The sequence below is a fragment of the Anoplophora glabripennis genome, unplaced genomic scaffold (assembly GCF_000390285.2).
Source record: "Anoplophora glabripennis isolate ALB-LARVAE unplaced genomic scaffold, Agla_2.0 scaffold32, whole genome shotgun sequence".
NCBI lineage: Eukaryota > Metazoa > Arthropoda > Insecta > Coleoptera > Cerambycidae > Anoplophora > Anoplophora glabripennis.
Genome location: NW_019416220.1, coordinates 906,094 through 917,367, shown reverse-complemented (window position 1 = coordinate 917,367; position 11,274 = coordinate 906,094). Strand labels below are relative to the sequence as shown.

General features: G+C 33.2%; 1 protein-coding gene across 1 annotated transcript; it reads right to left on the bottom strand.

The window, feature by feature from the left end:
• Positions 1-3,434: 3,434 nt before the first annotated feature.
• Positions 3,435-8,016, bottom strand: LOC108906231 (glycine, alanine and asparagine-rich protein-like). The gene is made up of 4 exons (XM_018709442.1): positions 7,983-8,016; positions 7,485-7,747; positions 6,195-6,311; positions 3,435-3,983 (listed from the first exon to the last, which is right to left on the bottom strand). Exons 1-4 carry the CDS (start codon positions 8,014-8,016, stop codon positions 3,435-3,437), a joined length of 963 nt encoding a protein of 320 aa, XP_018564958.1.
• Between the last annotated feature and the right edge of the window lie 3,258 nt (positions 8,017-11,274).

The window sequence follows — 11,274 nt, the reverse complement described above, 5'->3', positions numbered from 1 at the left end:
AATAACCTGCAAATAAAGAAAAATATTAAAATAAATAAACAAACAGAAAAAATTAAACATACCTCAATATTATTATCCAAATTTCAACCGGCAGGAAGGGAAGGGTGTTGTCAACAATTGGCAGCAGACGAGACATCTTTCTTCAGTCGCTGTAGACAATGTATGTCAAACTGAGGTGCTACTGGCCTTTTTATACCTTATATGGGACTGCATGTGCAATAAGCGTGACCTGACGCTCCAGTGATCACCACCAGAGCGCAACCGTAACGCTCCAGTGATCTTTGCGCTTGGCAGGTAATAATCGGTCACACAAAATATGATCGGAGTTGATTATAAATATTTTTAAGCCAAATATAAGTGTTTACGTACCAAATTATTTTAATATAGTCTTGTTATTTAAGATCGAGGTTGAATTTTTTGAAACAAAAATTTTTCCCTAAGTGTATTCTGGTTTGGAATTGTAAGCGCACGTTCTTAAATAGTTATTTTCGCAAGAAATGTATAACGTACCTAACACTTTTATCGCTGACGATATTATCTCATGAATAGGTAAAAATGTTTCATTTGATTGTAATGTTGTTCCTGTTACAGAAAATTATATGTTATAAATTAATTAATAAATAAATATTTTATACATCATTGCATTTTACTTAACGTGCCTAAAATGAACTACACATTTTCACAGAATGTTTTGATTTTATTTTATTGTCTACATTCTTTGTGGTACAAATCAAGTTTTATAATTATTTTCTCCTAGTTATTCTTTTAGTTAGTCCTTTTTATGAACATGAACCATATTAAAATTCTTATTATTTCTCTACTGTTCTCCGACGCTTCAGTACGATCTGTTAAATTTAATAACTGGAAGTGTAACGATTTTTTCAAGAACTTTAATACCAATGTAGAAACAGTAACTAATTATTTTTTGAACAATTTATACGAAGTGTTTTCGCAAAAAAGTGTAAGGTACTTTTAGAGAACACGTGATTACGATTCCAAACTAAAATGCACTTGTTTTGTTCAATAATCCATTAACTTTTTATGAGATACATTGCTCACCAGTTTGATAAATTATTTACCTGCTAAGGGCAAAGTTCATCGGAGCGTTACGGTTGCGCTCTGGTGATGATCACTGGAGCGTCAAGACACGCTCATTGCACATACCGTCCCTTATAAGGTATAAAAAGGCCAGTAGCTTCTCAGTTTGACATATATTGTCTACACTGACTGAAGAAAGATGTCTCGTCTGCTGCCAGTTGTTGACAACACCCTTCCATTCCTCCCGGTTGAAATTTGGATAATAATATTGAGGTACGTTTTAATTTTTCTATTTGTTTATTAATTTTAATATTATTTGTGTTATTTAAAGGTTATTGGATCCTAAATCTCTCCTAGCTGGAGTCAGGGCTTACAGTCTTTGGATGACGATCTGCCGAGGCGACCCAGTCTTAAGGAAGACGTTGCGTCGTGCTGTTAAGGAAGAAGAGATGATGGTGAGGAACTTCATCTTGAACCCCAAGATGTCAGTGAAAGTTTCCAGGGCACCATCCAAGCTCTTTGCGACCAATGTTACGAAGACAGTTGTTGCTATTCCCAGACCTACAATTGGTGTCCTTCCCGACTTTGGTTCCTATGCTGGTAGCAAACAAAAAGATGCTGGAAAATCGACGAGACGCCGTGGTAACAATAAGTTTTGTCCTTATCGTTTGTGAGTATTAAATAATGTATAATTATGTTTAATATAATTATGTGATTATTGAAATATAAACAATATCTACGAAATCGACTAAATCTAGAATAGATGTCCTGATGCTTTTATCCTTCTCTGCTTTGTTACCAATGTTTTAATTTGCATTAAAAATTCTGATAATCTATCTTGAGTGAATAATGAGAACTTGCTACTAATTATTGACAACGCCTCTCCATAGCTTTTAGTCGAAATGCATATAATAATATTTTATTTTTTATTTTTCTGTTTAGAAATTATTGGATCCTAAATCTCTCTTAGCAGGAGTTAAATCATACAGTCTTTGGATGACGGTCTGCCGAGGCGACCCAGGCCTAAGGCAGACACTCCTTCTTGGTATTAAGGAAAAAATAAACGATTTTAAGGAACGTCAATTTGGGCTCCAAGATGTCATTGCGAGTGCCGGGGGTAAAATCTGTTGAACTGGTTGCAGATGAAAGGGGTGCAACAGCTGGCGCCTTAAGATGCGCTGTACGGTACGAGATGAGGTTCCTACTTGCTGTGCGAGTCGTCGAGTACTAATTGTGGGGTCTTCGTCAAGATTTTCCAACACGCATTTTCTCCGGCTACACCATACACATACACCAATCGACACGTTCGGAAATAGTAAATGCATTGTTTTCTCGGTTCATTGTAAAACTAGTTTGTGCCCAAATTAAAAAAATTAAAAGATGTTGAAGATGTTTGAGGTAGGCAAAAAATGACTGAGTTTGTATACGAATCTGTTAACCACTAACGTACGTACGGGGACGCTCAGTTGCTATGATTCGTAGAATTTCGACGCCATTGAGTCTCTAAGAATAAGACGTCCTCTACTTTATTTAGAAAAAATACCAATTTTCGAATCATCATTTTTAAATTAACAATTAACTTTCCATACTGTTGATTAAATGGAAAATAACCTAAAATAATACCATAGGATTTTTTTCCAAAACAAAACACTATTGGTATAAAGTTTCTTATTATCTTATTTGTTAGAAATATAATTGCGAATTAAACTTATCCATATTCTCAGTGGCATCGAAATTCTCTGCATACCAACCTAGTTACTTTGTACCCTTAGTTGTATAATTAGCCAAGATTCATTGATCTGTTTCCAACATCTTCAGAGATAGTGCTTTAGACTGTGGTATAAAATGACCCTAGGCAAAATTCCTAGAAGTTATGGCATGGACTTATAAAACACTCTGTATATGAAATATTTATGAATATATTGAAATAAATAATACCAACTGAATATTTACAAATTTATTTTTTACAATTTTGTTTGTAAACATTTTTTAATTTCACGAATAGAGAAACTGGTTGATGCTTGGAACAAGCAACATTCCTTATGGATAATCTTTAGAAATAAAGTTTTATAAATATTTATTTAAATAAGTAATTTATAATGAATAAATAGTCGACAGGGTTTGTAAAATTATTTTAGTAACAGGTTTTTTACATACTGTACATACTTGTTTTCTTTTTCACTTTTTGGATTTTGTTCGAGACGTCACAGCTTCAGTGAGTAATTTACATAGTAAAAAAGGTACATTTTGTCAGTTATTGATACAATTATTTACAATATTACGAAGCTTTCCGCCGACGGTTAGGTACGAATACGCAAAAAAGAAAACAGTATATTTTCATTTATTTTATTTTAACAAAATAGTAAAAAAATCAATAACTGAGTTAATGCTCTCTCTTAGTTTTCTCCATAGAAGAGGGGGTGATAAAAATTCTTATTGTTGTCATTCTGAGACGGTTTCCCTTTACCTCCACCGTTGCCGTTACCATTACCGCCGCCGTTGCCGCCGCCGTTGCCGCCGCCGTTGCCGCCGCCGTTGCCTCCTTGACCCTTTCCGTTATTGTTAGCGGGCTGTTGAGTTGGTGGTGGTGGTGGTGGTGGTGGTTGTTTTCCTGCGGACTTGGCAAGGTCCGCGGCAGCTGCGGCAGCGGCGGCGGCCGCGTTCGCCGCCGCCGCTTGCGCTGAGGCTTGGGCTTGCTGTGCTGCGGTCCTGGTGGCTTCGAAGTCGATTCTGACGGCTGCCAGTTGCTTGCCTATCTGCTCAAGACGGTCCATGGCTGAGCCCACCATAGCTTGCTGGGCGGCCAGCTCGCCAGCAGCTTCTGAAGCCGCCTGGGTGACGTGCTCTGACGCCGCTTGAGCTGCGTTCAAAGTGTTCTGCAACACGCTTACGTGTTGTCTGGCCTCGGCGGCTGCTCTCTGGGTGGAATCCGCCGCTCTTTGTGCCTGGGGACAAATTCGATTAGATGAGGCGGTTCTATGAAAAATATAAAGCGTCTTTTGCTAATAGTCGACCGTTTTTTGAGAGAATCGTTCTAAAATTGCAAGGCGTGACTAAAATCTATGACTCTTTGTTGTTTCGAAAAATATTTGTTCTAAATAACAATTTAAAAAAATTTACTCATGTTTTGAATTTAATTTTCTGATGTTTCGAATTTAGTTTGCTGGTATTTTGAATTATTTGTTTGCTCTTTGGATGAATCGACTTTTAATTATGCATGAAGATAAATTCAAGTCAGATGAAGTGGCTGAAAGGACTTTTAAAAACAATTTTAAAATTTTTTACTAATGTTTTGAATTAAATTCAATGATGTTTCCAATTATTAATTTATTGGAAATGAAAAACAGCAAATTGTAGTTTATTACAAATATTACGAAGCGTATTTTTACTTTGCTCTAGAAGTATTAATTAAGTGAATTCAAATTATACTAAGAATTTTTCTAAATTGAAGACATATTCTTGGGTACCAAATATCTAGATACAGCAAAGAGAAATAAAATACTTGTTCTTTCCATAATATGTCGCCAGAAAAATCTACAACTGTTCCCTTTCTGAAACAACCCCATCTAAATAACTATTTTGAAAATATTTAATAATGTTTTCAATTTAATTTATTGATGTTTTGAATTATTTTTTTGTTAGAAAATATGATTCAAAATAAAAGAAATATATTGTTCAGAGATATCGAACATTAATTAAATGTACTGAATGATAAATTTTATTTATTTATTTTTTTAATTCTCATTAAAGGATCTAAATGATGTGTAGTTTTGATTATAGACACCCTATACTTTTACACTGATTGTCTGATTAATATTAAATTTGACACCCAAGGGTAACAGGGCATGACCGATCTAATGAGATCAATTACGTTGTTGCCACGTTGCCATTATTTCAGATATAACAGAAAACTATATTTTTAAACGCAAGATCCTGCATATTTTAGCTTATTCGGATGAAACACTATCTTATCATTACAGTGAGGTAAGATTGATGAGCCTGTCCCTAAAGTAGAAAAGATATGACCAAAAAAATTATCAAAATTCAAAAACGTAAAGGTTCCATTTTTAACTAAAAAATAACAATCTTGTCACAATAACATCAATCAAACAATCTGTGTAAAAATTAAAACCTCTTCCAACATTTGACATTGACAAAACTTTTTACATTGTTTTCATGTTCTCAAAGAGTTTTGTATTTTATGTAAGCTTTAATACCTATTAATGTTACTAGCATATATGTGAAGTTATATCTTTAAATGCTTGGTATGGAAGAGTATATACAGGGTCTTTATTTATAAATGTTGATATTTGCACTGAAGTTTGTAGACAATTACTTTATTTCAAAGATATTAAACTAATTCAAATAAATTTCCTTAAATCAGATGAAGTCAAAGAACAGTACCTAGGCTTCAGATTTTGATCAAAGAACATCGTTTGTCTTCATCTAATAGGATTAAAAAAATTGAATTATATGAATATTATTGATACCAAGTATCCAAATAATAAGAAATGTTTCCAAATATTATTAACGATAAGTAGTTTTTATTTCTGCAAAAATTAAATAAAGAGAAATTTGAATATTGCTAGGTATTAAATTAATATATAACATAAAAAACGATAGAGAAACAAAACGATGTCAAAAGATCTGACAAGCTCTCTAGATTGATATGAATTATTGTTTTTACCCTCCCAATTCTAGCATTTGGATCCCCTTGCTTCCGTAGATGAAAATTTTTCAGAATTAATTTGAAATAGCCAAATAATATAATTAATTAAAAAAGGTATACCAAGTTTTTAATAAAAATTTAGACATAATTACTATGGATTACGTTTAGGCTGTATTTAAGACGTACACAAGAAAATGGCAGCTTACCAGCCGAACTGTTTCCTGCGTTGCTAATTCGTATTGCGAGTGGGTTACGCAACAAATCCGTCGAAGCTGCTTTCATATTGATTCGCATTAAAGTGTTTACTGCAAATATTGTGATAGGATGTCACAATATTTCGGTTTATATTTTTTAAATAATTTTCAATCCGGTTGCAAATTTTGAAAGAAGGGTTTCAACTAGTCATGCTTAAGAACTGTTAACACCGAATCGAATTGGAAACTATGGCGAAATTTCCGACAGTACAAGGAAGTGTTCGTATCGATACCTGCATCAGTTGCTGTCTTTCGCCCATCAGGCCTTGCTGAGCATCCCTGAATTGCTGTTCGAGTCCTTGTAACAGAATTTGCTTTCCCGCCAGTGCAGCTTGGGCCGTGGCTGACGCCTGCAAAAATCATCCCACAAATATCTTAAAGTAATACTGAAATAAGCTACATCTTTCAGGTCCACCTCAAGTGAAGTTTGTAACCTTGATTCTCGTTTTCAAATGCTGAGTTTTCGGTTAAAGGACTGGAAAGTGTAGTTAAATTTAGTCTTTTCAAAGACTTCCGTTCAAAAGTGTGGTAAAAAACCGCGAAAAATTAGTTATGCTGAATGTGAATAATATTCACATATAATTTTCTTAGAAATTGTTGTGGTGACAGAACAAAGGAATTTATACAAAAAAAATTGTTACCTCAATTCTAACCGGTAGTGGTTTTGGTAATTGAGTCTAGACGCAATCTAAAAATTTTTTTGACGAGAATAACTGCTTTCTTTCATATGAAAAAATTGATTGTGTTAAATCGTGCGTGAATAAATGCCCCAATAACTAAATTGGTTTTGGGTTATTGAATTATTATATTATGTAATTTATTTCGTTATAGCTAGTTCTATTTTTATGGGACCACACTTAATATAGTTTGACATATTTTTGAACGACGTACTTAACTTTTTTATTATTTAATTGGAGTCGCGCAATATTTCCAACAAAGAAATCGAAATTTTCACATAAACTTTTTTGAAATTAAAAAAGGCAAGGTTTTGAAAGCTCTAATTAACAAATCAGGGGGCTATTTTCTAGTTAACACACTGTATATGCGTACTCTAAGGAAGATGCTCGTTTAATAGATCAAATTTTAAGCGTGAAAAACTATTATAATAGAAAAAACTGGGACAAAATTTTTAATGTTGGATTATTTTGTTCGTCAAGTTAACAGTATCAAGGTTAAAAATATGTTGGAATAAATTTTTTTAAAAGAAAAACTAAAGAAAACAAAAAGCACAAAGAATTTTTGCTTGTAAGTAAAAAAATTATAAGTAAATTCAAAAAGTATTGCTTTTTTTCTTTACCATATTTTCTAAACAGTTTAATGTTTAAGTAAAAACTAAGAAACAACGGAATATTGACATATTTACTGAAAAATTCTCCTATTCAGTTAAAACTGTATTGACTTGTGCGGAGGATGGAAAGGCCTGTTATTATTATATAGCATCTACTAGCTTTATGATGTTATAAGAGAAGCTAAGGGGAAATATGACTATTTTGGGGTAATTATAGAAATACTTGAGCTCATACCGCAGCTGCAGACTGAGCGAGCGTGTTTTTGGCCACATAGGCTGCTTGGTGACCAGCAGCGTCCTGATTGTTGACCGCCATGTTGGCAGCACTGGAAGAACCTTCGGCAATACTCCTCAAACTGCTTCCCTGACTGAAACCCTGTTTCTGAGTGGGCTGTGGGGCATTATTATTCCCGCCATTGTCGGTGTATGTAGCAAATTGGACATCGTAGTTTGTGAGGATATCGATGTCGTCGTATTCCGCTGCTTGTAGCAGAGGCACTGAAAAAAAATTGAACAAATTAATAAAACAACATAAAATAAATGAAAACGAGTACAAAAAAATTTGAAACATGTGAAGAGCAAAGATATTTTTATGGCTCAGCGGTTACGAGGATATCAATTTCATAAAAATATCGGTGCGTGAAAATTTTGAATCGATTTATCAAGGACTGACATTAAGTGCTTGCAGATGTTCTAGAAGGGTGAAGAAGCGGTAAAATGCGGGTATACTTACACGTACAAGTGGCCAAAAGTAATAGAATCCTCATGTCTAGGCTGAAATACAAAAAAATCCTATAGATAATCCGAGTAACACGTATATATGGATCACTTGGTCACCACAGAAGTCTTATGTACACTCCAAGCACCTACCAGTAGGAAAGCACCGTATTCCTAAATTTCAATAAGGCACAATGAAGGACTGGCTATTGATAAAAGTTAATCAGTATTTTATACAGGATCGGAGAAGGCGGCGAGGTAGGGGTAAATCTTGGAGAAGTGAAACAACTAGAAGTTGAAAAAGAGAGAAAAGTGTAACCGACAGTATTAAAAATTATTTTTAATATATTTTTTAGGACTTCCACAGCCACTAAATGGAACAATTATGTATCGAATTGATTGAATTCATTTATGTTATTTATCTAAGGCTGAGTTACGGTGTATGGTTTTCTGAATTACGGTGATTTCACTTCATTCGGCATTTTTGTAGGGGTACAGTGTATGATGCCGTATCCATTGGGTGTGTTGCGTAAGGCCTGTAGTTTGGAATATTGTCGCGCGTAATTAGACGCTAAACCGTGAAAATTAAACGTGTTTAAAAACTGTATTAAACATTTCCTACAGTTTCGAATCGTACACGCAGATTCAGATTTAAAATTAGCACAACAGCAAAACAATTGGTACACCTGAATGAAACCAACCTAGTAATTATTTTAAATTAAATTTAAGAGATATTTTTCATTGTTTGTGTGTATGTCTACAACAAAAGTGGAGCCTAACCTACTTTTTTTACAGTTTCAAACAAATGTCGCACCTTGTAACGACTACCGATATCGCAAAAATACGCACTTGATCATTATGTATTTACTTTTTAACACTTTCACATGGTCTTTGAAGGTAACTGTAGTCTAATAATTTTTCTCTAAGTACAAGTAAATGTTTCACTAGAAATTAATTAATTTGAAAGTTAATAACGTAATCCATAGGGCGCCTACGTATAAACTTTTATGGAAAACAGAACTTGAGAATACTGTTTTATACATAGTGTTTTGAAGAGTGGTACCACAAATTCAGGGACCGATAGAGCATCAAGAAATTGTTTGATTTGAAAAAAAGTTTTTCTGTGGACCATCGTATTTTTAACTTTTAAAAATCAAATTTTACCAGTTAGACCAGGGCGGATCTGTTTTGAGGTGGATGTGAGAGGGGGCAAGCAAATTTTGTCTGAATTACCTTCAGTATAACTCACATAATAAAAGTGTAGATCCCTAGATCTGGGCGAGGTTCAAAATTGCAAAAAATTTTTAAAATACCTATTTTATCTGAGTTTTTTACTTATATCTTGGAACCTATGCATTTTGGAAGAATATTGAAGAGGAAAAAAAGTTTTAGAATTGAATTTTGTACAATATACTGCGAGTTAAAAATATTAAAGTTTATTACCGATATTGCAAAATAGCGGTAATTGATCAAAAAAAGGCAAAATAATGATTTTTTTTTGGATAATTTTTTTTAAATATTTTAATTGCTCCAAGGGCATTCTAATTTTAGTAAAAAAACTTTAGAGTATAATAAAACAACACACCTAATTTCATTAAAATCGGTTTCAATTTTATCATTAAAAAAATGCAATAGCATATGGTAAAATATACAGTATATTTAATGCATAAATAATAAACTTTGTTTATAACAAAATATGTGTAAATTAGACAGTTGGCATTACGATATTCGAATTCTTTGGCTCGCGAGACAGCGGAATAAAAAAAGAGATCGAAATTGGTCCATTAGAAACCGAGATAATGCAATTTTTTTCGTATCTTCGCTTTTTGAACCTCCGAATTCTGTCTCGAAGCGAAAACCCCCCTCCCCCACTTTTCGTGTTTTGAATTACTTTTCGCGCGAAGGAGCGACAGCTTTTCCGCTGTTTTATCTATGTTGCCGATAACTTAGGGATATTCTCCAGCTTAGAACTCGGAAAAACGAAGCCCCTGGATTAAAGATTATTGCTAAATTGTTTATAAATTAACGGTAAATGCCGATAAACTTTGACCGCTTATATCTCGAGAACCAATAAACGGAATTTAACTTTTTTTTTAAAAAAGAAGTGTCTTTCAGAATTACATAANTAATATACATATAACGCAGTGATAATAAAGATATAAATGAATTATGAATGCACCAGGTAGCAACAATACGACGTATACGTTTTAATTGAATACATTATATGGTTATTTTTGCATTAAATCGCTTGCATCACGTGTAGATCGATGAATTTAAATGCTGCATAGCGAAACGGCTTTTTTTTTATGAAAATCATTTTTTTTAAACGTATGTGGTATGCAATTATCTATAGGTCAGTATGTGAGAACCGTGGAATACTTTCACACAAGCACCCGCTGATCTTTAACTACCAGTCGTGATTATTTGCTAAGAGCACTGCCAAAAATGACAAGATTTATAATCACATAAATTACGGTTTTCAATATAAAAAAGATTTATTGCCTAATTACGTTACAGAATCTAAAAGGTGTATCGAAATTAGATTGCATCCGCGTTAAATGTACAGGGCGTCACAATATTCCGTGTACATTGCATAACTTACAAAGTATTTCGAACACGATTTTATTTATTGAAAATCGTACCGATTTTAATGAAATTTGGTGTGTTGTTTTATTATACTCTAAAGTTTTTTTTGCCAAAATTAGAATGCCCTCGGAGCAATTAAAATATTTTTAAAAAATTATCTAAAAATCTTGAGTATTTTGCCTTTTTTTCATCAATTATTGCTATTTTGCATCATCGGTAATAAATTTAAACACTTTTAACTTACAGTATATTGTGCAAAATTCAATTTGTAAAACTGTGTTCATAAATTTTGATCACAGAATATCTCTCGATCGGAGCTGCTACTTAGATTTTTGAAATTTTTGCATTTTACAGTCCAAAACATCGGTGAAAATATTTTTTCCTCCCGCAGTACAGGTAGAACGAAATATTTTAAAGTACCATACCATCCATTTTTTAAAGCACACGTATTTCGGAAAAGGCTGCTTCCAATAAATTATGTATCACAGTTTGCTTACTCAATATTACACAAATTAGTTATATAATATTCAATTTATTTACTAGATTTTTTCTTATGAAACGGAAGTGTTATAGTGTTATTATTTTCAAGGAATTTGTTAAAACTCGCGTTATTTCCTGTAAAGTAATTTAAGTCCATACTTAAAATACTAAAAAAAGCTATATGAAAGTGTCGATGCGAAACATCCAGTTCTACTCCAATAAGTCTAGCAGTATTTTTCCGC